General features: G+C 43.8%; 1 protein-coding gene across 1 annotated transcript; it reads right to left on the bottom strand.

Annotated features, from left to right (window-relative positions):
• Window positions 1–25: 25 nt before the first annotated feature.
• supt5h (SPT5 homolog, DSIF elongation factor subunit) lies at window positions 26–27,792 on the bottom strand. Its single transcript, XM_070828677.1, has 29 exons — window positions 27,677–27,792; window positions 27,347–27,442; window positions 25,927–26,077; window positions 25,758–25,826; window positions 19,173–19,242; window positions 17,348–17,416; window positions 16,030–16,095; window positions 15,903–15,933; window positions 15,750–15,818; window positions 14,732–14,983; window positions 14,279–14,368; window positions 14,085–14,155; window positions 13,347–13,452; window positions 13,047–13,137; window positions 12,195–12,331; window positions 11,791–11,946; window positions 10,897–11,043; window positions 10,637–10,783; window positions 8,427–8,552; window positions 8,049–8,133; window positions 6,274–6,390; window positions 5,616–5,718; window positions 4,868–4,995; window positions 3,891–3,996; window positions 3,618–3,776; window positions 3,056–3,224; window positions 2,380–2,577; window positions 1,629–1,724; window positions 26–476 (listed from the first exon to the last, which is right to left on the bottom strand). The coding sequence occupies exons 2-29, from the start codon at window positions 27,431–27,433 to the stop codon at window positions 336–338; spliced, it is 3,237 nt and encodes a 1,078-aa protein (XP_070684778.1). The 5' UTR covers window positions 27,434–27,442; window positions 27,677–27,792; the 3' UTR covers window positions 26–335.

Below are 27,792 nucleotides of genomic sequence, written 5' to 3'. Positions count from 1 at the left end.
AACTCCAGGTGCGGACAATCAGGTCGACTGTTTCACAGTTTATTGACATGTTACACTCAGTTTTTTTAAACCTCCTTCACCAGCAAAACCAAAAGTACTGACAGAACATTGAGAAAGCACTAAAAACAGATCAGACCACTGCTAAGAATACAGAAAAGCTAACGAAAAAAAAAAAAAACACAAAATAAAAAAAGGAGCAGAGGAGAGAGAGACGGACACACTGGTTTACAGCGAGAGCCACAGGAACGTTTGTTGGAGATTCACACCTGAGCGCTTAAGGAATAAATCGCCGTGGCGCCCACGCTTCCCTCCCTCCGCGTCCGTCCGTCCGTCCCTCAGTGCTCGAGGCGTCCGAGGAACCTCAGGTTGAGGATCTTCAGCTGGTCGTCCAGCTCCATGCGGACGATGCCGTCGTCCCCGTCGATGCTCAGCAGGATCCCCGTCGCCTCGCGGTCTTCTCCCAGAATCACCTTCACCTGGACGGACAGGGGGCGACTCAACGTCAGCGGGTTCTCAACAGTTTAGAGTTAAAGTGATGAAATAAAATCAGCCTCAGAGGAGCTGAGGGGTAGAAACTCTGGAGTTCTGGTTCTCCTGGTGTGTGAGTGACTGGTAGGTAGTAAAAGTGTTGGAACTGGTCCAGTAGATCACCTCAGCCAGCAGACACCAAACGGGCTGCAATGGCTGCAACGTGATCCTTTGGGACAACTGCACCTGATCACAGTAGGTCCACTAAAAGAGCTTGTTTGATCCACTGACAGGCTCAGAGTGTTATTCTAAGTGTGTGACAGCATCATGGAAAGGATCCCTACAGAGAGAGACCTGGAAGATCCTTTTGGTTTAACCACAAACAGCACACACACCAGACTACATTCACTAAAACAGGGATTTTAGAGAACAGAATACAGGAGCTGCTGCTCTGCTGCTGCCTCCATCAGTCAGTGTGTTTGTGTTATTGTGTGACTTTGGTGTTTAGAAGGTTAATTCAGATCCAACACAATATTTGTTAGACACACAATAACACAAACACACTGACTGATGGAGGCAGCAGCAGAGCAGCAGCTCCTGTGTCCTGTTCTCTAAAATCCCTGTTTTAGTGAATGTAGTCTGGTGTGTGTGCTGTTTGTGGTTAAACCAGAAGGTGATCTACTGGACTAATACACTTGTTAAACCATTCAGACACCATAATATGTACAAATAGGACCCAAGTTTAAAGATACTGCAGTTCTCCTGAAAGACTAAACTGAGTGACATGTTTTAGCTGTTTAGACAGACCTCAGCATCACCGCTCAGCTACCATCAGAACATCCTGCCATGTTTCCGTAGATTTCCCACAATGCTCTTCAAATGTTTCTGATCAATGAAATGTTCCAAAAACGCTCTAATATTTTAGATTTATATTTAATTTTCCTAACGTTCCCTGTCGGTAAACTTTAAGCTAACCCTCCCACGACGTTCCAAAACTGTTAACAGGCGACATTCAACAAACGTTCCCAGAATATTTTGGAGCTGAATCTTCGGCGTGACAACGTTTAACGACACTACTAACGATATTTTAGCGAGTTATTTTATGTCGCAGAACAAAAACTGTGAAAATCTCTCTTAAGACCAAACGGACACACGTTTACCTTGTTGTTCTTGGTGGGAGTGACGGGCTCCAGGTGATCGCTGCTGATGCTGACCACCTTCTCCGACTCCTGCATGAACACCGAACACATCCCGCCCTGACACACACACACACACACACACACACACACACACACACACACACACACACACACACACACACACACACACAGACAATAACACTATTAATAACTAATTATTATCTACACCAGTAATATTGTAATATTAAATCTAAGAGTTCAGAATCATCACACACACTGTGGTTCTTACAGACGTGACGTGTGAAGACAGCAGGAGTCGTGTTTTATTTAAGGATGTTCACACATTCATGACACCAGATGTTCTCTATTAGCTTCGTGGCTCCACTTTGACAGGACGAGTGGGATTTATTTTGTTTTAATTCAGATCTTTAATGTTTTTCAGAAGATTGAAAACTGCCCACAATAACAATAATCTTCTTTTTTTTTTTTTTTTTTAAACAAAGGAGGTTTTGATCGTTTCTTTCTTTTGGAAGAAAACACATCTGTTCTTCTACAGTGGAGCTGTTTGTCAGGCAGGACTGAAGTAGAACCAGATGAGGAGGGAACCTGGAGGTGCCGAGGTGGAAACAGACGGAGCCTAACGACGGACGACTCCACAGACAAAGCCACCAGACTCCATTGACAAAAACAGTAATTTTACAGAGGAGCGGCAGATCGTATCCCAGAATCCTCCTTAAACAACGCGACACAGATTTAAAGGTGTGTTTGTTACCGTGACGCTCCGGATCACTCCGGTCTGCCCCATCAGGTCCATGAAGGAGTCCTTGACCCGGACCAGGATGTCGGTGGTCACCCAGTCGCTGCTGCCCTGCTCGATGTTGGAGCCGGGGGTGTGAGGGTTGTAGCCTCCGGGGGAGGGCGCTCCGGGCGTCATGGGGCTGTAGCCCACCGGACTGGGGCTAGGACTGGCCTGTGGAAGCCACAAAAGCCTCCGTTAGAAACAGGAATCAATCAATCTACCCCCCCCCCCTTTAATTATGGTGGTTTATTCCAAATTCATGTTTTGCCAAGAAGCCAAATAGTCAAACACTGAAGAAGTCGTGGTTTTAAATTCCCAGGAAAAACAGAAAACTGCCCAGCTGGCCTCCTGTACGCCTGATTCCTCCAAAGTTCAACATCATTATTTAATTCTGACGTTAAACCCCAGAAGAAGAAGGGTTCAGCTGGTAAGATTCGGTAAAACCAGTCCGGTTTGAGGCCTCCCATCAAACCAGTGTGAACATCTTTACATCGCTGCCAATACTGATTAACCAACAGTAACACTTTCACAAAATATTTATCAAAATCTAATAAATTCTCAAATGCAGTTTAGATTTGACACAAAAACAGACGAAGAAAACACTTCAGCAAAACTATGATTACAGGTGACACTCGTGACCAGCTCGTACCTGGTAAGCCATGGGTGAGGGCGTCGGGTGGTAGCTGGCTGGGGAGTGCGTGTTCTGGTAGCCGACCGGCGACGGCGCCACCTGGTGGTAGCTCTGAGGACTGGGACTGGGCTGGTAGGAGCCCTGGGGGGACGGGGCGGCGTAGGGGGAGTACTGCTCTGTGTTATACCTGCACACACAGATCAATATATAGACAGGTCAGGAGGTGTCGTTAGCATGTTAGCATGTAGCATGCTCCTGTTTCAATGGAAGTTAGTGGAGGTCTATAGTGTGTGTGTGTGCTAGTTAGTCAGTGTGTCAGTGTGTAGTGGAGGTCTATAGTGTGTGTGTGTGCTAGTTAGTCAGTGTGTAGTGGAGGTCTATAGTGTGTGTGTGTGTGCTAGTTAGTCAGTGTGTTAGTGTGTAGTGGAGGTCTATAGTGTGTGTGTGCTAGTTAGTCAGTGTGTTAGTGTGTAGTGGAGGTCTATAGTGTGTGTGTGTGCTAGTTAGTCAGTGTGTAGTGGAGGTCTATAGAGGCCAGAAACACCAATGGAGGCTCTGGAAGAATCTTTCTGATACTCACATAGCAGGCGTGCCAGGTGTTTGAGGGTTGTACTGAGGGTTGACCTGTGGAGAGGGGACTTCTGGGTAACCCGGGGTCTGGGGGTTGGGGGTCCCCCCGTAGCCCTGAGGGGACGGGGAGGGCTCGTCGTCGTAGCCGAAGTCGTACTCCTCTTCGTTCCTGGAGGGAGGAGACAAAGATTTAAAAATCTATAAAATAAAGAGCATTAAAGGCGGTACACACACACCTGTCTGTGTGTGTGTGTGTGTGTGTGTGTGTGTGTGTGTGTTTTACCTGGAAGGTGTGTTGGGGTTGCTGGGGTCCCAGGCTCCGCTCTGACCCGGCGTCCTGCTCCCATCATGCAGTGGGGTCTGAGAGCCGTAGTGAGGCGTACGGCTTCCTGATGGAGATGAGAAACACTTTTAACCTCCTAATTTTGAGTCGACTTTAACAAATATTGGCTGATGAAAACATTTCTGGATTGTTTTTGAGGATTTGCTGCCTTTCTTTGTTTTGTATCATTATAAAGAAGATTTGATTGGTTAATTGATCTTATTTATGTTTTTTGTGAGTACTGAACATGTTTTAAATACATATTACATCAGATATGGTGTTCCACAGGGCTCCATACTTGGCCCACTCCTGTTTTTAATATTAGTGGGACAAAAAAAAGTGTCATGTGTTTAACCTGCCAATTATGTTAAATAAATCAGTCCTTAAAATATAAAACGTTGACAAAAAGTTTAAAATGTCCGACATAATTTCCCGGAGTCGAACATTATTTACTTGTTTTATGGAACCATCGGTCCAAAAGTTGGAAATATTCAGGATTCAGCATCACGTGGGAGAAACTGGATATTGAATTACTGTTTCAGTCATTTTTCAAGCGAAAATATCCAAAGTTAATCGATAAATTTGGCTCAACTAAGACAAGATAAACGTAGTAAGACAAAAGTGAAAAGAGAGAGAAAATCAAAATAAACGTTAAAAGTGCATCCTCCATATATACAGATACAGTTAAATCACACTAGATAAATAAATTGCACATGATGTGAATAAAAAGTGTCAATTAAACCACAAATATGTCAATAACTTGTCAGTAATTACGTTTCACATTGTGGATTTTATGGAGTAAAGTGATTAGATGGTGACGATAAACAGTGGTGCTGTAAATGCCACATAAAGTTTATTATCAGAGCAGTTATAAGGAAATGATGATCAATAATAAAGATTATCATTGTTTAGTGGAGGTCGGGGGGGGAGTGTCTTACCGTCGTGCAGCGGCGTCTGAGAGCCGTACATTGGCGTCCTGGAGCCGGTGCCGTACATGGGAGTCTGAGAGCCGTAAATGGGAGTACGGCCGTGGGTGGAGGTCATGCCGCTGTGCCGCTTCGCTCCCCTGGAGGGGGGGGGGGGAGAGGGAGAGGGAGAGGGAGAGGGAGGGGGGAGGTGTAAATGGTTATAAACTGTCGCTCATGTGTTGAGTCCATAGCAGCAGTAAATACACCGTGATATGGAGGACGAAAAACTTCTGTATCAAATAAATGGATAAACAAACAACCAAATAAATAAATACATAAATAACAAAATGTATAAAATAATAAATCACAAATCGCTGCATAAATAACATACATAAAAAAGTGCATAGATAAAATATAAATAATAGAATAAGTTACTATAAATTAAATGCTGAAATAAATACAAAAAAAACCTGCATAATCAAATAATTGCGTAAATAAATGCATAAATAGCAATATTTAGATATAATTAATAATTACATAAACATATTAATGCAGTAATGAAGACATAACACATAAATAAAATAGATAAAATCGTTAATTAATAAATAACTGCATAACTAGCTGCTTAAGTAAACACAAATATATAAATACATCAATAAATATATAAATAAATACATAAATAAAAGTTGGGCATTAAACAATTAACTTATTTCTACATTTTCAGTCAGAAAAACATGAATAAATAAAAGTAGAAATAAGTTATTTTTTTAGTTCTTACATGGTCGTTAAGCGCTGTCGGTCTACAGAGATGGTCTGACAGGTGGAGTGCAGCTCCACTCTGGCTGTGGACTCAGTTGCATCCTTCACCACACCAATGTAACCTGGGAAATGTAGGCAGACTCATCAGTAACACAAGGAGTAATAAATAAATGGGTGATATATACCAAACTTTTGATTTCTGCATTTCCATTTTCATTCATGTTTTTGGCACCTTCATAAAAGACCTGAGCTCTAATTGTACATATTTTCTTATCACCAGACTCCATTCAAAAAAACAGTAATTTTACCTCACAGATAACACGGGAGTTGCTGGTCTACCGCTGCTGATATCGGTTAGCTTATTTGTGTTATTGTGTGTTACACAAATATTCTGTTGGATCTGAACTAACCATTTAAAGCATCATAGTCACACAATAACACAAACAACCAAACTAACCGAGGCAGCAGCACACCAGCAACTCTCATAGCTCTGTGAGCTAAAATCAGCGTTTTTGTAAATGTAGTCTGGTGTGTGTGCAGAGAGCGATGTAACGGCTGTTTGTGGTCAAACCAAAAGGATCACGCTGCAGCCCCTTTAGCGTTTATTGGACCAGATTTTGTACCAGTCTAAATACCTGCGTGACACTGATGAAGTCACAGGTGCTGGTTTCTCTCACCTTTGTAAGGACCCTGTGAGATCCGGACCGTCTGACCAATCAGCTCGTTGTCTCTCCGTCCTCTGCCCCGGCCCATTCCTCCACCGCCTCCTCCTCCTCCTCCTCTCTGCTGAGCACCTGCAGGACGACAAAGACACACATCAAACATTCATATTCACCGTTTCATTCGACGCTGATTCAACAGAATCGGATTAAAATGCCGGCTGACGAAGCTCCATCTTTATAAACCTTTGGTAGGTGGCGGCAGAAGAGTTTACGCTCAACCGGTGACTAAATACACAAACAGTTAACACTTCGCTCACTTAACACTTCACTTGTTTGACCGTCAGATGCCTGAAGAAGCTTAATGTTAAGCCCGAGTCATAGATTTCTTTGAGATGGGAATAAATGATAAAGTCATCTATAAATAAAAAAGCCTCATAGGATGCGTTGTGTTTCTATTTGAGGGCTTAACATCTACTGGAAGTTCATTAGTCACTGATATAATATTTATATTGGTGGTTCAAGCTGTTGATCACAGTAGGTCCACTAAAGGTGCTTGTTTGATCCACTGACAGGCTCAGAGTGTTATTCTAAGTGTGTGACAGCATCATGGAAAGGATCCCTACAGAGAGAGACCTGGAAGATCCTTTTGGTTTAACCACAAACAGTCGTTATATCGCTCTCTGCACACACACCAGACTACATTCACTAAAACAGGGATTTTAGAGAGGAGTTGCTGGTCTACTGCTGTCCTGCTCAGTTAGTTTGTTTGTTATTGGGTAACTTTGTGTTATTGTGTTTTATACAAATACTGTTTTGGATCCAAACTAATCCTTTAAAACAACTGACTGATGGAGGCAGCAGCAGAGCAGCAGCTCCTGTGTCCTGTTCTCTAAAATCCCTGTTTTAGTGAATGTGGTCTGGTGTGTGTGCTGTTTGTGGTTAAACCAAAAGGATCTTCCAGGTCTCTCTCTGTAGGGATCCTTTCCATGATGCTGTCACACACTTAGAATAACACTCTGAGCCTGTCAGTGGATCAAACAAGCTCTTTTAGTGGACCTACTGTGATCAGGTGCAGCTGTCTGAGGTGTAGATTCAGTTTAATAAGCAAAATGTTTGGAACTAACTAACCATCAATGCTTTTTGACTGCAGTGTCGATAATCTAACCTGTTCGGTTTGATGGCACAACAAAGAAACAAAAGTAACCCTGAAGAGTTTCTTCAGCATCGGCAGGATGTTGAGAATGGAGGGATTTGTTGTTTGCAACCATAAACACACTTCAGATCCATGACTGATGATTGGCAAAACAACGGTCCTGCTAATGGGAGATTTGGCGAAGTGAGTGAGTGACCAATCCAGCTGGAATTGATGAGGAGGCCACCATGAAAAAGAGCTGCTTCCCTCCTCAAAGTGTACGGGAAGTGGAAAGTGCCAAATATTCTCACTTTTACAGATGATCAGCTCGTCTTTTGCCCAAATATGGGTGGATTTGGACGATTGTTTCCAACACGTTTAACCAATATCGTTCCTCTTATGTTAATGTTCTCAGTGAGCGTCTCAGTCGGGGGGGTTTTAACGTCCGTTGGCCTGTTTGCGCTCAGCTCAACCAGCCGTCTGCCGAGAGAGGAGGTTAAAGGAAGTACGGAGGGAGCCTGGAGGGAAAAGCCTCCATGTTTTAGTCTGAGTCTGCAGCGAAATATTTCATCTTCATCAGAGATGTAAACAGCTTGTTGCCTTTTACAGAGTAAGTGCAAAAAAAAACAGAACATTTAGCGCATGTGGCGTCGTTTACCTCCTCCGCCGTGGTGCATGGGGCTGCTGATGCGAGGACTCATCGGGGCGAATCCTCCCACCGTGAAGTTCGTCACGTCTCTGGGCTGAAAGAGGCAAAAACAGAAATGAGGCCGTTCGAAGTTTCACTGCAAGAAAACGCAGAGTGAATGACGGTTTCAGAGCTCACGGTTCAATAACTAACGGCTGCAGGCTCGAGGTGATTTCATGATCATGCCGACGGTGTCACCCCAAAATAAATCCCGTAACTTAAGTGGGATTTAGCCGATTGACGTTACAGCCAAACACGGTAAAAACAGCGTCCTCGAGCGCTGAGCCGGAAGCCTTTTGGCCAATAGGAGCCCAGAGTGAGATGACAGGCAGCCAATGGCGTGCTGACCTTGGAGCCGCCGGCCAACACCAGGTGTCGGGTCTTGCAGACGAACATCCCTCCGTTCTCCACCAGCTTCTTACAGTGGAGGAAGGCGAAGCCTCGGAACAGGTGACGAATCTCCCCCTCACGGCCCTACGGGAACAACAGACACACACAGACACAGACAGACAGACAGACAGACACAGACAGACACAGACAGACAGACACACAGACAGACAGACAGACAGACAGACAGACACAGCCACACACAGACAGACAGACACAGACACAGACAGACAGACAGACACACAGACACACAGACAGACAGACAGACACACACACACAGACAGACAGACACACAGACAGACAGACAGACAGACAGACACACAGACACACAGACACACAGACAGACAGACAGACAGACAGACTAGGTCAGGAAAGTCTCACTTTGTGGAAAAGATGGTAAAGAACCATTGAAGTTTGGTGTGAACCGGCTCAGTGAGCTACATCCTCTCGTCTCCAACCATTTACGTTAGCTGTGTTATAACAAACTGAGACTTTACTGACGTTAAAATGATCTTTTAAACTGACAAACGTCATGTGTTTGATTCATGGAGCCATTTGAACGGGATCCAAACTTTATTTTGTCGCTCGACTGGACAGATATTTTCTGAAACAAGGTCCTTTTGGGGGTCTGTTGGAACGGTAGAGACTCCACCTCTCTATATCTATGGGACGAAAAACAATTATTGGGGACATGTTTTCGGCAAAATGCTGGAAATTAAATGTTCCACAACTGAATAAACAGTCGTACAAGTATGAAGTTTGGAGGGAAAGTAGCTAAACGAGATCCTGTGGCCCCAAAAAGACAAACCGATTTCTGCTTGACAAACTCATCAAACCACCTTATGCTGAACATCACGGCCTCACTGGTATTAATTCAAATAAAAAGCTTCAGATGACCAACAGCACTGCACCTTTAAACCTCCTAAAGTTAAAATTCAAAGCATTTTCAGGGATTTCCAGCACCCGGCGTGCAGCTGCTCTGATTATTCTGGCGGGTAACAGATCCGACATGTGGGATTGTTGAGAGTGTGAATTCTTGGTGGGATTTCTGCTCCGAGGTCGCCCTCCGGTCTGCGCTCCTCACATCCATCTCTGAGCTCAAGCCTTCTGTGTGGCAACTTAAATCCTAAAGCCTTGAATTAGAAACGCTCCTCGGAGTAAACTAAACAAAGGGACTCGCTTTAAATCGCTCAAAAGTGGCACATTTAGCTGCAGAAAACCTTTAAAATCCACCAGCACTTCTTTAGATATTTCCAAACAGGACATTTTACATCTAAACCTTCCAGCCAGCCCACTTGATGAGATGAATCCTGACAGGACAGGCTGTGACATGGAAAACATGGAGAGTTCACCTGGAGGCACGGTGGGAGCAGGAGCACACACATCCTAAAGGTGCATCACGCATGGATAGTTTCAGTTTAAGGTGATTCGTACAGTTTAACTTTTAACACGATCTCCCATGAATGCAAATAAAAAGAAAGGCTGACCTGGATCCTGTTGCTGCAGTCAGGTAATGTTTTGGTTTCCAGATATCAGATCAGATTATTGTTACTTTGGATTAAGAGCCTTTCACATCCTTACCTTGATTATTATTCATCAACATTAGTTTTCATGCTCTGTAATCTGGAATAATGTTTGTACATCTACACTCTACACCGACTCCCAGTTGTTGATTTTACACTGTTCAGTGCTCACAGCATGTAATAACCTACAGAGAGCCTACAACAACCAGAATGCACTGCACCGCTACCCTCACAGGCTGGTTAGGGCTTTTCACGACTGCTGCATTTTAGAAGTCATCAACTGCTCCCAAAAAGTAGTGGGTTAGTCGATTAATCACATCTTTTGCACCCAGTAATTATCAGAAAAAAAGGTGTCAGACTCCGACTGAATATTGATTGTTTTTCTGTGTTAATGTGTGACTTTGGTGTCCTGTGTGGTAAAAATACTGTTTTTGTCAATGGAGTCTGGTGTGTTTGAACAGAGTCACTATCCCCAGTGTGATATCACTTATTTTCCTTTGTATTTAGAAGCTAAAGTGGCCTCGGACTAAAAAAATGACTTGATTCCAGATTTTCTGTCGTTCAGGAAGACAAAGTGAACATTTCTCATTTAAGCGGGAACATAAACACTGAGTTACAGACATAACACCACAGAAACTGAGTCCTTACAGAGTGCGGCCCGTCGATGACCTTGACGATGTCCTTGACGTGGATGTTGTTCTGCTCCGAGTCCAGAGCCACGGCGAAGCGGTTGTCCTTCCTGCGGTTCACCGCCTGGTGCCGCACCGTCATCACCTTCCCGTGCATGTTCAGGACCTGAGAGACACAAAAGACGTTCACTAACATTAAGTTTTTAAAGTTTTTAGCTCCATTTCTGGACCTGGGACCAAAGAAGAGGTTGGTTCGTGGTTCCCGGTGCAGACTATTACCTGAAACGTTTCTCTCTCCAGTCGGACGATGACGCCGACGGTCTGGGGGTCCAGCTGGACCAGCTCGCCCCACTCATGCTGCCCTCCTGCATCCACGCCGGATGCCGTCTCCGAGCAAAGCTGCAGGTCTCTGGGCAGCACCTTCAACTGCACACACACACACACACACACACACACACACACACACACACAAGGAATGAATGACTGACTCTAAACTAGCACAGATGTCCAGACTCAGAAACTTTCTTTCCCTCCGCCATCAGGCTCCTTAACAGCCAATAGGAGTCAACAACACCCAACTACCTCTAATCTGCACATTTACTTTACTTTATGTTAATAAAGTTGCACATTTTGTAAATATATTTATATATTAGCAATAGTAGTTTATATTTTATCCTGTTCTTTTTAACTCTTTTTTTAAACTTTTCATTGTACAGGGAAACCCGTTTCTGCACTGCAAACATGATAATAAACGCTTTGAATCTTGAATGTCATAAACCCTGCAGGTACGTTCAGGTGCTAAAGGCTCCTCTGTGTCCACATCCTGGTGTGTGAGTGACTGGTAGGTAGTAAAAGTGTTGGAACTGGTCCAGTAGATCACCTCAGCCAGCAGCCACCAAACGGGCTGCAATGGCTGCAACGTGATCCTTTGGGACAACTGCACCTGATCACAGTAGGTCCACTAAAAGAGCTTGTTTGTGTTACATCACAATAACACAAACTAACCGATCAAGCTGGACTTGGGTTCTATCTGTCTTTGAACTATTAATACTAAACGCACTGTAAATATGAATAATGATTATAAATAATTGTTAGTTTCTGCCTGAACTTCACCAGGACCTGATCTAGGTTTTGTTTTCACGTGTGCGTGTAATGAACGGACAGAGCGAGTACCTCGTGCATGGTGAGGTCGGAGAAGAGGATGACAAAGTTCTCTTCCACCCTGACGATGAGGCCCGTGTCCCCCTCGTATCGGCCGGCGATCACCTTCACGTGGTCGCCCATCCGGAAATATTTTTTCAGCTCGTGAGCTGGGAACTCCAGGGGGTCCTGCGAAAAACACAGACACACACGATGTGAGGAAAATTAGTTATGAGCGGGACCGTCCTGGTTACCTTCTAGAGGGGGGGGGTCTATGAGTTTATGTCATATCTTTAGTTATTATTATTTAGTTTGTGAGGACCTGACTTTACACCTGTGAAGTGTGTGTGTGTCTGTGTGTGTCTGTGTGTGTGTGTGTGTGTGTGTGTGTGTCTGTGTCTGTGTGTGTCTGTGTCTGTCTGTGTGTGTGTCTGTACCTTCAGGTCTTCATGTTTGGGCATGATGGTGATCTTGTTGCCGTCCACGCTGAGGATTTTTCCCTGCAGGTTGATCAACTCTCCTTCACAAACCTCTACGTTGTCCCCGGCCTGCAGGTTGTGTTCACGCTCTTTACCTGCACACACACACACACACACACACACACACACATTTGGCATCTCAAATTAAACCTTTAACCCTTGACAATAATGGAAGGAAATAAGCACGAGATAATGTTTTATTCAACTGGGATAAATTTAAATCTGCTCATGAATTAAAAAAACAACAAAAAAGATTTAGTGTACCTTCACAGCCTGAGTCTGGTGCACTAAAGTCTTCATAAAAGTTCGTTCTACATCATGTTAAGTCATAGTTAGTTATATTACTGCAGTATGACAGCAGTCAAATCATGCAATCAGTTGTAGAATAACTCTAGGATTTTAAATTTGGGCCCCATTTTGGTGTCTTAAATTGTGATCTTCAAAGCCACCAGACTCCATTGACAAAAACAGCAATTTTACCTCGTAGAACACAGGAGCTGCTGGTCTGCTGCTGCCCCAGTCAGTTAGTTAGTTTGTGTTGTTGTGAGTTACAAAAATATTGTGTTGGATCCAAACGAACCATTTGGATCACCAAAGTCCAAAATAACACAAACAAAGTAGCTGATCAAGAGAGCTTTAAACCAGCAACTATCATGTAAAATCAGTGTTTTTGTGAATGTAGTCTGGTGTGTGTGCAGAGAGTGCTATAACGGCAGGGTAGGGATCCGTTCCATAATTCTGTCAAGACACTCAGAATAACAATCTGAGCCTACTGCTAAAGGTGCCTATGAACGTCCGATATTTATGTACCTGACTCGGTGACCACCTCCAGGTCAATTCCTTCAGGCTGGTCTTCAAACTTCTCCAGCTCTGACAGAGTGGGCTTCACTCCGTCTGTGATCTGTCGGAGAGAAGCCAAAACCCAGCTGATTAAGGCATCTTCTACACACTAACGTTTAATCTTTCTGCTGATGAGTTTTCACAAACCCTAAACGAATAAAAGGGGGTTCCTCAGGGAACGACCTGGGGTCCCCTGAGGTTTTGTGAAGCCTCTTCAGTTCTAAGAAGCAGTTAGCAGAAATCCAAAGAGTTTCTCAACACGCTCCTCACCACAGCGGACATGGCAAAGCTCTTAAACAGGAATCCTTTGCGGCTGTAACGGTTCCCCTCAAAGATCATGAAGTCTCCATCATGGCTGACCTCCCCTCCGAGGGACCTGTCAATCAAATCATCATCCGTCAGTAAAGCACACACACACACACACACAAGCTGAAGCCTCAAACAGTCCAGATTTCTCCCAAAAGTTTAGCAGAAAACATCATTTTGAAGCTTTTTTTAAAGAACAAATATATATCGTACAACAAAACCAAGGGGATTTGTTGTTATTGGGATCCACCGTAAGTGGTGACTCCAGTATTTTTAAGCTGGATCCTATTTGTCCATATTTTGGTGTCTAAATGACTGGTAGGTACTAAAACTGTTGGAATTGTTTAACCACAAACAGACGTTATTTCACTCTCTTCAAACACACCAGACTCCATTGAAAAAAACAGTAATTTTACCTCACAGGAGGTCTACTGCTGCCTCCATCAGTTAGTTTGTTTGTATTATGTTTAAGAAACACCCAAGTCACCCTGTAACCTTTACGTCATCCAAAATATCTTATACCAAACCTTCACCTGAAATATATCAACCTTGATGTCAATATTTATGTGAAATATTGAACCACGACTTGAACTGCAAGGTTCAGTATCATCAGGGTTTTTCATTGTTTAATTTTGCAGACATTTGTATGATTGTGTGTGTGTGTGTGTGTGTGTGTGTGTGTGTGTGTGTGTGTGTGTGTACCTGATCTTTTCAGCATCGAACAGCCTCTGAGCAGGTCTCTTGAACTTCTTCCTCTTAGCGAACCAGTCTTTCTGCGGGACGCACAGACAGACAGAGACACAGAGGTTTGAGTCAACTATCAATACGGCTTATCAAGTAGGTGTGTGTGTGTGTGTGTGTGTGTGTGTGTGTGTGTGTGTGTGTGTGTGTCCTACCAGGCTCATCTTGGCCTTGATACGGTCCAGGTCTATACGGGGGATCATCTTCAGGGAGATGGTGTTTTGACTCGGCTCCACGTAATCCACCTGGAGGATGAAAGAGAACACCACCAGAGATGTCAGAACAAAGCCAATTACTTTCACCCATCAACTCATCTATTGATCCGACAAGTTATGTACTAAATACATAATAAATCTTAAATCTTGGAAATAAATGGAGTCTGGTGTGTGATCTACTGGACCAGTCCCAACACTTTTACCTGTCGTTTAGACACCAAAACATGGAAAAACAGGGCCCAGGTTTAAAATTACTAGTTATCCTTTCAGACTACATTATTAAAAAAAAAGTCTCTCTTGCTCCCAAAAGCCCAAACTGACGTCCTCAAATGTCTCATTTTGTCCAAAAAAACACGGAGGAGGAACCAGAGGATGTCTGACGTGTGTTGGTACCTGAGCGATGTCGTCCTTGTACAGGCCTCTCTTCAGCCGGACCCACGACTTGGGCTTCAGGTTGGTGACCTCTTTGACGACCTTGAGGACGTCGGTCATCTCTTTGATGGGAACCATCTGCTGGTTCCACAGGCCCATCCTCAGGTTGCCGATGCCTTCGATGGCCGACTTGACGTGCGTCTGCTTGTACGACTCCACGTAGATGTAGCCTTTAACGTGATCCGGGGCGACCACGGACTTGATCTGCAGAGGCTGCGGGGCAGAGGGGGGGGAGGTGGTACAGTTACAACAGTGTTTACATTCAAACTATCACGATACGATAAAGTAGTGACATTCAGGTATATTATTTTTACTGCCATATATATTGTGACAAAATCTTCTCTGTAAACACACCAGACTACATTCACAAAAACAGTGATTTTACCTGACAGAACTAAGACAGTTGCTGATCTACTGCTGCCTCAATTAGTTTGGTTGTTTATGTCACTGTGTGACTGATGCTTTAAATGGTTAGTTCAAATCCAACAAGTTATTTGCGTAACACAAATAAACTAACCGATATAGGCAGCGGTAGACTACCAACTCCTGCGTTATCCACAAGGAAAAATTACTGTTTTTGTCAATGGAGTCTGGTGTGTTTGAATAGAGCGTCATTTAGACACGAATATATGTACAATTAGAGCTCAGGTTTGAAAATACAGGAGTTCTCCTTTTAAGAAAGTGCCAAAAACATAAATTAGAATGGAAATGGAAATGCAGAAATCAAAGGTTTGGTATATGTTCTCATTTATTCACCCATTTATCTATTACTCTGGACACAGGAGCTGCTGGTCTACAGCTGAGAGAAATCCTGACAAACCTCATCTCCTTCTCAACGTAGTCGCTACATGAAGGTTTGAACAGCCGCATCACTCATCAAATACACCGACTTTATGGTGAAAGGAGTTCAGCCTCGTCAGCCAATCACGGCAGAGACGGTCGAACAGAGACGCGAGAAAATAAAGTGGCAGTTTCTTACTGTGTCGGTGAACTGGTAGGCGATGAACTTCCTCATCAGTGCGATGGCCGTCGCCCTCTCCTCGCCAATCTGAGAAGACACAGCGATGGATGAGGTGAGGAGGGGTGTGTGTGTGTGTGTGTGTGTGTGTGTAAACAGCTAGCGGACACACACCTTGCACTTGACCGTCCACAGATTGGGGTCCCTGATGACGACAGACACATTTTAACATTAAAAGTCAACACTCATAATCTACAAGTCTCGGTTCTGTCTGCCGATTGGTGGACGAGCGTTCACATACTTGACCCCAGGAAGTAGCTGCTGCTGCGTGATGTCATCAGACAGCTCCTCAGACCCTCCAGAGTAACTGCACACCACAGAAGAAGAAGGACAAACGCACAGTGTTTAGAGATGAAGCTTCCTGAGTTCCCACATTCTAAGACAATGAGACGTCTTTTCTTCGTATTTCTGCGGCTCGAATTCCTGAATTAAATTCACTCAGGCTTAAATAAATCCTTTCTAACTCAGCATGCAAATCCCTTTAGGGTGTGTGGCTACAGAACAGCTGCAGGGTTAATGTTCCAGAGTCCAGATTAAAAGTTAAAGGGTAAGTCTGCTATTTTCAAACCTGAACTCTAGTTGAACATAGACATTTATAATTAATATTAATAATTAATATGGGACTTTAATACTGATTTCTCTGAATTTATGTGCACTCAACACCTTAACAACTGATCCTGAACTTAATATGGGGTTTTAATCATTTCATTGTTAAAGTGTTGATCCAAGACTCATGAAGTCTTGTGTTTTCAAGCCTATCTGTCTGAGTGACTGGTAGGTAGTAAAAGTGTTGGAACTGGTCCAGTAGATCACCTCAGCCAGCAGCCACCAAACGGGCTGCAATGGCTGCAACGTGATCCTTTGGGACAACTGTACCTGATCACAGTAGGTCCACTAAAAGAGCTTGTTTGATCCACTGACAGGCTCAGAGTGTTATTCTAAGTGTGTGACAGCATCATGGAAAGGATCCCTACAGAGAGAGACCTGGAAGATCCTTTTGGTTTAACCACAAACAGCACACACACCAGACTACATTCACTAAAACAGGGATTTTACCTCTGCAGAACGCAGGAGCTGCTAATCTACCGCTGCCTCCATCAGTTAGTTTGTTTGTGTTATTGTGTGACTTTGATGCTTTAAATGGTTAGTTCAGATCCAACAGAATGTGTGTGTAACAAACAATAACGCTAACAAACTAGAAGATATTGGCAGCAGTAGACCTGCAACTTTTGTGTTCTGCATGGTAAAATTACCTTTTTTGTCAATGGAGTCTGGTGGGATTGTTGAGATCGATATTGCAGCCACTGCAGCCCATTTACAGCTGGAGGTTTAAAAATACCAAAGTTATCCTTTAATTTTGGATTCATTCTTTGATGAAAAAAAACAAATGAAACATTTTGTGCTGGTCAGGCTTCAGTCATCTGGCAGCTCACTGTGCTCACACATCAAGCCAAAGTAAACACTGCTTCGCTGCTATTTAGACTTTAGAGTCCATAAAAGTCTGTTTTGGAAAGAAACAGTTCACGGCTTGGAACCTCTGAAGGAACAAAGATACTCACTGCTCTCCTCCTGAGGACTTGGCATACTTCCTCATGTAGTATTCACCCAAGGCCTCCTCTCTGGAGTCTCTGTAACACACACACAGTGAGCCAGTGATGCACACGATAAAACCAGAAACAGGAGCAGAAGAAAACAACTCAGCATCTGTGAAACTGCTGATAATGTGTTGCAGAAAAGGCTGCACTTCACGGGCGAGTCTGTCGTGCTTCAAATCACGATTTCATCCACATTAGCACCTTTTTCCACAGCAGGAACTTTTATCATTTATGATTTTGAAAAACCTCGGCGCGTTTCCACCGAAATTACCCGCAGAAAAACTTTCCCTCAACCCCAAACTTTCCCCGGAAAAAGTTGATTGATGCTGATTGGTGGAACAGACCTGCAGCGCTCCAGTGTGGCTGCAAACTGGTTTATTTCACTTCTACAAGCTTCACTTCGCTTGTGTTTGGATCAAAAGAAGAGAAGCTACTAGAAGAGGACGGACGACCGAGTCTGTGGAAGAACAGCCGACGAGCTGGAGGAGCTGAATGTAGAACACACGGCGAAACAGATTCAGGAAAAGTTGAAGAAACTATAAGAAGCTGAAGGACGACAACGGTCGCTGCCCCACACGTCATCAGCCTGATCTGAATAAAGGTTCCTGAACTTTGAGGTGCGGTGGAAACACAAACCACACAGATCACCAGGAAGTCTTTTACCAGGTAAATAAGTTCCTGGTAATAAAAGTTCCTGGAAATGTTGGTGGAAAAGGGGCTGCTTAGAGCGACTTTCTATCAAAGTTTCGCAAAACCAGCAGAACATAAAGCGTGAATGAATGAATGAATGAATGAATGAATGCTGGTTTCCCTCCGCTGGACGTAACACTGGACAGAGGAGCCGATTCTCCAGTTAGTGCCATTAAACCACAGAAGAAGAAGAAGAAGAAACAACAACGAGACGTCATTTAATTTAGAATAATGTTGAATTCCTGAATCGTTGGGTCTCTTTGTTAATTATTATCTTGAGATAATGCTGTTATGACTTGCCGCTGTGTGAATAAAGATTGATTGATTGATTTAACGAGTGTTTTACTGTGACTGTGAGGACATTTGGGTAAATAAAGGAGGAAAAATTGATGAAAAGCTTTAAATTTCAAATCTGTGTGTTTTTACATCCAAATAACTGCACGACAAACTAGAGAGCCTCTGACTTCCTGCAGGTAAGGTGCTACTTAAAGGGATAGTTCGGATTATCTAAAGTGGGTTTGTATGAAGTACTTATCCATTCTTGGTGTTAGCCACTTTTTAAAAAAGCCCAGTTTCAGTTTACGGTACATTTAAATCATTTTCACCTCTTAACGTTGCAGTCAGACGGCTCTTTCTTTCCCTCTATGCTTGCTTCCAAACACACCAGACTCCATTCACAAAAACAGTAATTTTACCTCACAGGACACAGGAGGTGCTGCTCTACTGCTGCTTTGATCGGATAGTTTATTTGGTTTATTGTGTGACTTTGGTGTTTTAAATGTTTCGTCTGGATGCAGACTGACATGTTAGTTTGCCGATCGAGGCAGCGTTAGACCAGCAGCAGCTCCTGTGTTCAGTGAGGTAAAATTCCTGTTTTTAGAAATGGAGTTTGGTTCTGTTCAGTTCCCTGTCAGAGAGGATGTTTGGCCTTTATTTTTTGGAGGCTAAAATCCATCTACTGAACGTAATACACTCACTGTGGATAAATACCTCATAAAACCACACTTCAAATATCTGAAATCCTGAAAAACGCACATATTAAGAAGCTTTATTTGACTTGTGTGTGTGAGGTGGACGGACGTGTTGAGGGTCTCGTTACCTCCAGAGGTTCTGCAGCCGTCTGGACCCGGAGTGATCTTCATCCAGAACCACGTGGTCGATGTTCGACACTGAGGAGGACAGAAGGGGTTCAGTACAAACACAGACCCGAGTCCGTTTAGAGGAAACAATGAACGATGATTGTGGCTGTGGAGGTGAAACACACACTCACCTTCAGCCTCCTCTGCTCGGGACCCACCAGCGACGGGGGGGGGGATAAAAGAGGAGGAAGAGCAGGAGCAGAGGGATAAAGGAGACGAAAATTCAAGGAACAAAAGAGAGAGGGGGGGGGGTGAAAGAACAGGGGAGAATCAGGAGTTGGGGGAGAGGAAGAAGGAAGGAGGGAGAGGAGCGATGCAAGAAAGCAGGAATGAAAGAACAGGAGGAGGAAGGCGAGCAGCAGGGAGATGCAGAGAAGAAGAGGAGGAGGAGGAGGACGGAAAGGGAAGGAGGAAAACAAAAACGGCACGAGGAAAGAAGAGAGAGAAGAAGGAGGAGGAGGAGGAGGAAATAAGAGGGCCGAAGCCAAAAGACATTGTCATCAGGGCAGAGCACACAGGAGCAGAGTCAGGCAGCAGCAACACAAAGCATGATGGGAGAAAGAAAACAAGAGGAGAACCAACAGATTAATGGTGACGGTACAGCACGGAGAAGCATGAGGCCAGTGAGGGATCGATGTGGTTTAAGGCGACAAGTGCAGCAGAAACCAGAGTCCGACGCACGAAGAGCAAACACGCTTCAACTACAAGGGTTTTAAACTACCGTAGCTGGAAGGGGTCTTATTTGTACATAATCTGGTGTCTGAGTGACTAATAGGTACAAAAAGGTACAGGTAATAGGTGTTGGAATTGGTCCAGTAGATCACCCAGGTTGTGTTTATGGAAAGGATCCCTACAGAGACAGACCTGGAAGATCCTTTTGGTTTAACACACCAGACTCCATTTAAAAAAACAGTGATTTTAGCTCATAGAACACAGGAGCTGCTAATCTACTGCTGCCTCCATCGGTTAGTTAGTTTGTGTTATTGTGTGACTATGATGCTTTAAAAGGTTAGTTCAGATCCAACACAATATTTGTGTAACAAACAATAACGCAAACAAACTAAAAGGTATCGGCAGCAGTAGACCTGCAAGTCTCGTGTTCTGCATGGTAAAATTACCGTTTTTGTCAATGGAGTCTGGTGGGATTGTTGAGATCAATATTGCATTAGGAGCTGCTGATGCCTCCATCAGTTAGTTTGTTTGTGTTATTGTGAGACAGATGTGGCAAAATAACTAATAAGAATAATAAGAATAAATGAAGAATGAGTGGGTTAACCTTCTTTTTCACACCTCTAATTATTGAGCGTTTAACCGACAATAAGAATTGTGAATCAATTTGACTTTTAGATGAAATATTAATGCTGCTCATAGCGAGTGCTGGTACGATATACTAATACAACACGAGTCTCTGCTGAAGTCGATGCAGCTCAGTGTGGGACCGACGGGTGTCTCTTGGAGATCTTAGAGATCATGAAACGCACCGAGGAGAGTCGGGTCGCCACCGTCTGAGAACGAAGCCCCGTTCAGAACAAACAAACGTCTGATTATGGAATCAGACGTTTGTTGTACTGGTGATTATTTAATCTTTTCGACCTCGTCAGTTCGTGGTTAACGGGGGTCAGCTGTTAGCTTGTGTTCTTAAACTTATTATAGATAAATATTATAAATATATTTCTGACACAGTGGGACGTTTTTCACAACTGTCCACTAACTTTTTAACTTTTAACTTTTCTGTGATCTGAACGTTTAGATCTCAGTTTGCTCACTCACAGCCCGGCTGAGCCAGAGGCATGATGGGTAAATACCACTATCCAGGTCGTATGGCGTGTTTGAGTCAACACGCCAGTTTTGATTTGGTTTCTGCCGCACTTCTGCCTGTAGTGATAATGTGCATCACCATGTGCCACAGAAAAAGCTTCAACCACATCTGTTAGTCAAAAACTTCCTATTGACAGCACAGCAGTGTTCTACCAGGCAGCAGGTCGGGCAAATGATCACACTTGGTTCCCTGGAGGTGAGATTTTTTACTTAAAAACACACCCAGATTAAAACTGAAGGACGGAAACTCAAACTTCTGATTACCCTGAACACATCAATGTGACTTTTTCATTTATGTGTATTAAACACATCAAACAATGAAGGGATTCCTGTGATGATATTCAAACCTGGAAGCCTTTTTTTTGCACATTTTGGTGTCTAAATGACTGAAAGTGAACAAAAAGTGTTGGAATTGGTCCACTAAAAGTGTGTGACAGCATCATGGAAAGGATCCCTACAGAGAGAGACCTGGAAGATCCTTTTGGTTTAACCACAAACAGCACACACACCAGACTACATTCACTAAAACAGGGATTTTAGAGAACAGCTGCTGGTTTAGATCACTGGTCACTCGTGAACCAGACTCCACATTCTGAGGCCTCCAAAAACCGGACGCTCTCCTCTCCTCTCCTGCACCTTCAGATCCCGTCCACGAATGTTACAAACAGGATCGGAGACAAGGGAGGTTGCTTGTTTAATTGTGTGATTTGGTGTTTTTAATGGTTGATTTAGATCCAACACGATATTGGTGTAACAAATGATAACATAATTTGACCAAGTGAGTCAGCGATAGATCACTACTACTGTATTCTGTGAGGTAAAATCCCTGTTTTTGTGAATGTAGTCTGGTGTGTCTAAATGACACTCTCTTCAAACACACCAGACTCCATTGACAAAAACAGTCATTTTACCTCGCAGATAACAACGAGTTGGTGGTTTACCGCTGCCTATATCGGCTAGTTTATTTGTTACACAAATAATTTGTTGGATCAGAATTAACCATTTAAAGCATCAGTCACACAATAACATAAATAACCAAACTAATTGAGGCAGCAGTAGATCAGCACCTGTTCTCTAAAATCCCTGTTTTAGTGAATGTAGTCTGGTGTGTGTGCTGTTTGTGGTTAAACCAAAAGGATCTTCCAGGTCTCTCTCTGTAGGGATCCTTTCCATGATGCTGTCACACACTTAGAATAACACTCTGAGCCTGTCAGTGGATCAAACAAGCTCTTTTAGTGGACCTACTGTGATCAGGTGCAGTTGTCCCAAAGGATCACGTTGCAGCCATTGCAGCCCGTTTGGTGTCTGCTGGCTGAGGTGATCTACTGGACCAGTTCCAACACTTTTACTACCTACCAGTCACTCACACACCTGGATGTGTAGAAACAGGACGCAGGTCTAAAAACACTAAGTTCAGGATCATTCGTTAAAGTGTTGAGGTCACAGAAATACTAACAAGTACAAACAAATAAACTAGAAGGAGCCAATAATGGATTTGCCCTCAGTGCTTCCACACATTCAGCTACACGCTCACAAGTACGGCTGTGCTGAGATGAGGCGGGTTAATACATTCTGGGACATGAGTTTTATCAAATGGATGAAACTGAAGCTCCATTTGCGTTCAGGTACACATGGAAATATATGAAGGAGACATCAGAGCGGGAGAGAATCCGGAGTGGAATTACCGTTAACTGAAGAGGACATGCGTGACAGAGAGGAACACCAGTGAGACAGAGAGAGTTCAGTCAGACAACACGTCAGCTTCTTCCTCTAACAGCCGCTCATCAACACACACATCAAACACGGGGCTCCGAGTCACCGCTAACGTCCCCTCACTTTCCCCGGAGCGCAACACGACATGCAGACAAGCACCGGCGCTAAACGGACTTCAGATCAGAACCTGAAACTGACTTTTTCTTTTCCTGCTCGTTTTCTGACTGTGTTGTTTTTGCCTCTAAATAATTATTACTGTTTTTATTTACTTGTTGGATTCATTTGAGTCCTTTTTAACAAATAGATGGAGGAGAAAAGGTGAGCAGCTGTTCATCTGATCAAAGTTTAAGTTGACACAGACTTTATTTTAGAGCTGGTAAATGACCAATGTGGTCGTCTTCAAGCTAACAAGATGGCGCCGGTGAGGGCGGCTGCCGTCGTACCTGCTCCAGAGCATTTCCTCACAGGTTTCACACTTTGATTGATTTATTTATTTACCTCCATCTTTATGTGCATGTATTTATATATATATATATATACATATCTTTGTGTTTCTACTCTTACTGTTTCACCTGTGTGTTTATTTCATATTTATTATTCCTGTTTCAGTCTGGAACAGGCACATTGTGCTGTGTATAACTGTGTACGTGACAAATAAAAGGTCTTGAATTGAATCTTTAATTATACGATGAAAGGACGTACTGGTCCTTTTATTCAATCATATTTAACTCATTTAACTGACGGCTGGTTTATTAAGACTAAAGTTTTCTGTGCGTCTCTTTACTCTGATTGAGGCAGGAAGGTTTTTTTCTGCTTCTCTTCATTCACGTTTACAGTTTGAGTTTCCTCCTTGGTTTTTTTTAATCATTTCCCTGCGTGTTGTTTGTGTGATCTGTAGTAAATGAAAAATTAAAAAACAACAGCATGGTCCTTTAACGAGCCAGTCTGTGCTAATTAACCTGAAGACAACAGACTGAGGTGTTGTTAGCATGTTAGCATGTTAGCATGTTTAAATGGATCTAAACTTAAAACTATAACAGAGAGAAGATTCATTCTTTTTGCTGCAGGAAGCTCAGATTTAGTCTCTACGTTCAACACGATGATGTCGTCATTACGTTACGAGCAGTTAGTCAGTGTGTCAGTGTGTAGTGGAGGTCTATAGTGTGTGTGTGTGCTAGTTAGTCAGTGTGTTAGTGTGTAGTGGAGGTCTATAGTGTGTGTGTGTGCTAGTTAGTCAGTGTGTCAGTGTGTAGTGGAGGTCTATAGTGTGTGTGTGTGCTAGTTAGTCAGTGTGTTAGTGTGTAGTGGAGGTCTATAGTGTGTGTGTGTGCTAGTTAGTCAGTGTGTTAGTGTGTAGTGGAGGTCTATAGTGTGTGTGTGTGCTAGTTAGTCAGTGTGTTAGTGTGTAGTGGAGGTCTATAGTGTGTGTGTGTGTGCTAGTTAGTCAGTGTGTTAGTGTGTAGTGGAGGTCTATAGTGTGTGTGTGTGTGTTAGTTAGTCAGTGTGTCAGTGTGTAGTGGAGGTCTATAGTGTGTGTGTGCTAGTTAGTCAGTGTGTTAGTGTGTAGTGGAGGTCTATAGTGTGTGTGTGTGCTAGTTAGTCAGTGTGTCAGTGTGTAGTGGAGGTCTATAGTGTGTGTGTGTGCTAGTTAGTCAGTGTGTTAGTGTGTAGTGGAGGTCTATAGTGTGTGTGTGTGCTAGTTAGTCAGTGTGTTAGTGTGTAGTGGAGGTCTATAGTGTGTGTGTGTGTGCTAGTTAGTCAGTGTGTTAGTGTGTAGTGGAGGTCTATAGTGTGTGTGTGTGTGCTAGTTAGTCAGTGTGTTAGTGTGTAGTGGAGGTCTATAGTGTGTGTGTGTGTGCTAGTTAGTCAGTGTGTCAGTGTGTAGTGGAGGTCTATAGTGTGTGTGTGCTAGTTAGTCAGTGTGTTAGTGTGTAGTGGAGGTCTATAGTGTGTGTGTGTGTGCTAGTTAGTCAGTGTGTCAGTGTGTAGTGGAGGTCTATAGTGTGTGTGTGCTAGTTAGTCAGTGTGTCAGTGTGTAGTGGAGGTCTATAGTGTGTGTGTTAGTTAGTCAGTGTGTCAGTGTGTAGTGGAGGTCTATAGTGTGTGTGTTAGTTAGTCAGTGTGTTAGTGTGTAGTGGAGGTCTATAGTGTGTGTGTGCTAGTTAGTCAGTGTGTCAGTGTGTAGTGGAGGTCTATAGTGTGTGTGTGCTAGTTAGTCAGTGTGTTAGTGTGTAGTGGAGGTCTATAGTGTGTGTGTGCTAGTTAGTCAGTGTGTCAGTGTGTAGTGGAGGTCTATAGTGTGTGTGTGCTAGTTAGTCAGTGTGTCAGTGTGTAGTGGAGGTCTATAGTGTGTGTGTTAGTTAGTCAGTGTGTCAGTGTGTAGTGGAGGTCTATAGTGTGTGTGTGCTAGTTAGTCAGTGTGTTAGTGTGTAGTGGAGGTCTATAGTGTGTGTGTGCTAGTTAGTCAGTGTGTCAGTGTGTAGTGGAGGTCTATAGTGTGTGTGTGCTAGTTAGTCAGTGTGTTAGTGTGTAGTGGAGGTCTATAGTGTGTAGTGGAGGTCTATGGAGCCTTCATGAGGACAATAAGCAGAAACACCAATGGAGGCTCTGGGGAAATCTTTCTGTTCTATCAAATCTCCGTCGCTCTCTGCTCATAAAAATGAGCTTTGCTCAGAAACTAAAACCTGAAACAGTTCAGATCTGGATCAACATGTTCTCTGTCTCTCTTTAGTCTCCTCTGATGAACAACATGTCTGAAGTCTTTTCTCACTCATTCTGCTTCACTGACTTCTGGAACCTTCTAGCTGAGGTTGGACACATTTTAGGGACATGAAGAAGAAGAAGGTCCTCCAAGAAATGACGTCACCAGAAGAAGAAGCAGCAGCGAGGACGCAGACGCAGCGTTTAGATTTAGAAAGCCTGTCGTGTGCTCTAATGTGTTTTTGCTCCTCATTTTAAAAAACAAACCAAACATTCACACCTGGAAACAGACTGTAAACTCTGTGTGGCCTCACCTTTCTCCAGAATATCTTCAGCTCCTTCCTCCCACTGATCCTCCTCATCCTCGTACTCGTCGTCCACATCTGCTCACAGAGGGACGGACAGACAGAAGACGAGCGTTAAAAACACGTCACAGCTTGTTTTCGTCTCGACCAAACAAGGCGACCGGAGGTTGATCCGTACCGGCTTCGTCCAGGATGAAGCCTCCGTGTCTGGGCTTCTTCCTGGGACGGTCGTCATCGTCCTCCTCCTCGTCATACTCCTCCTCGTCCTCCAGGTCCTCCCCCTCCTCCTCCGCCACCTTGTCGCTGCCCACGGGGCTGCCGGTCTCCTCCTGGGGACCAAACACTCAACAATCAGGTTCAAGCCGAGTCCTGCTTCAGGTTTAACCGCTGTGTTTTTATGAGGGCTGGAATTCACTTCAACTTTAAAACACTTGAACATAATCTGGTGTTTCATCGCCACAATCACTCACAGGCGGGGAGACATAACCTGGTGGTCACAGCTGTTTGCCGTCTCTGGATGCCAGATCGACCAACACGAAGAACAGACGTTTTCTCTTTCAACACTTGTTCAGTCATAAAAGATAGTTTTCCTTTTGTCTGAGGGGACGTCATCGCTCACGTAGAGTCTGTAAACGCAGTCTGATCAGGTCTACGTGTTCGGGCTCTCTTTGTTTTTAAACTGATTCTCAGACTGAACGAGCAGAAAAAGACAAAACTCCACCTCAGAACAAGCCTCGATAACACCAAACTACGGCGGGAGATAAAATAACTAATAGTACGTCAGAGTTTTTGTAAGAGAGGCTGTAAAGGTTCAGGATTTGTCCGATTTATGATGGAGGTCATGGGCTAACTGTGACATCCTGGATCAAAGTCTGGTTTAACAGGTATGAGTCAGTGTAAACGGTTCACCTGTCACCGCCCGGATCACAGGACGAACCCAAAAGGTCTGGATGTGATCACATGACCAAAACAAGTGGACACGTTCTGGATCAACATGTTCTCTGTCTCTCTTTAGTCTCCTCTGATGAACAACATGTCTGAAGTCTTTTCTCACTCATTCTGCTTCACTGACTTCTGGAACCTTCTAGCTGAGGTTGGACACATTTTAGGGACACGAAGAAGAAGATGATCCTCCAAGAAATGACGTCACCAGAAGAAGAAGCAGCAAACAGCGTTTAGGGGTCAGAGGTCAGAGGGTTCATCGGTGTAACTTACTGTGTTTCTGTTGTGTTTTGTAGTTTTTCTGATTGTTCAGCACTGCTGCTGCCTTTAAATGTGCATTATGAATAAAGTTGGATTGAAAAGTCCACTTTAACAGCAGCTGTGATGAATAAGGAGACAATAATCAGAGCAGTGACGTCTGAAGGCTTAAAGGAGCTGTGGGAAGTTTCTATTAACAACTGGAACGTGATGATATAAAGTTTTGGACATTTCTGGATTTGGTGGCTTTGAGTGTTTTAATTTTACAACAATGGTCTCCACGTCCCTTTTACCATGACGTGACCTATGGCGTTTGTTTCATCCTCCTTCTCCAACCACACTGTTTACCTGAGGCCACCGTGCTAACACGTAGCACACCTAGCTAGCGGTTAGCCTACCTCATTCTCCTCCACCTCCTCGGCCTCTCCGTCGCTGCTGCGCTCGCTCTGGTTGTCCGAGAAGTCGCTGTCCTCGCTGTCAGACATTTTGTGGCCCTGGACAAACTAAAAAAAAAAAAAAAGAAAAACACAAAAAAAAGCGCCGCGCTGGAGTTTGAATCAAACACGGGCCGAGCAGCTAACGCTAAGCTAGCAGCCCCGAGACTTCCGCCAATAACAATCAGGATGGCCTAGCTTAGCATGCTAACGTGGCTTCTGCAGATGTAACGTCAAAGATATCTGACAAACGGCTGCAATCAAACGTTCACAGGTGAGCTCCGAGGCTGTTACTTACCTGTGTTAGCTTCCTACTCGGTTTATATCTCCTTAGGCGAGAAGCAGAAAACGTAAATATAAGATTAGTTCGATCACACTGAAGCCTCTCACGACTTGTTGGGGGACCGCGA

This window comes from Pempheris klunzingeri, chromosome 4 (assembly GCF_042242105.1).
Source record: "Pempheris klunzingeri isolate RE-2024b chromosome 4, fPemKlu1.hap1, whole genome shotgun sequence".
NCBI lineage: Eukaryota > Metazoa > Chordata > Actinopteri > Acropomatiformes > Pempheridae > Pempheris > Pempheris klunzingeri.
This window is presented reverse-complemented; position numbering and strand designations above follow the sequence as displayed.

What these genes read in the sequence shown, in the direction of transcription:
- supt5h (XM_070828677.1), bottom strand. Translation starts at nt 27,433, where the DNA reads ATGTCTGACAGCGAGGACAGCGACTTCTCGGACAACCAGAGCGAGCGC. An exon ending in ACACCTGGCACGCCTGCTAT is followed by an intron (nt 3,225 to 3,617) that starts GTGAGTATCAGA and finishes CTGTGTGTGCAG; the next exon opens with GTATAACACAGAGCAGTACT. An exon ending in CTCCCACCAAGAACAACAAG is followed by an intron (nt 477 to 1,628) that starts GTAAACGTGTGT and finishes CTGTCCGTCCAG; the next exon opens with GTGAAGGTGATTCTGGGAGA.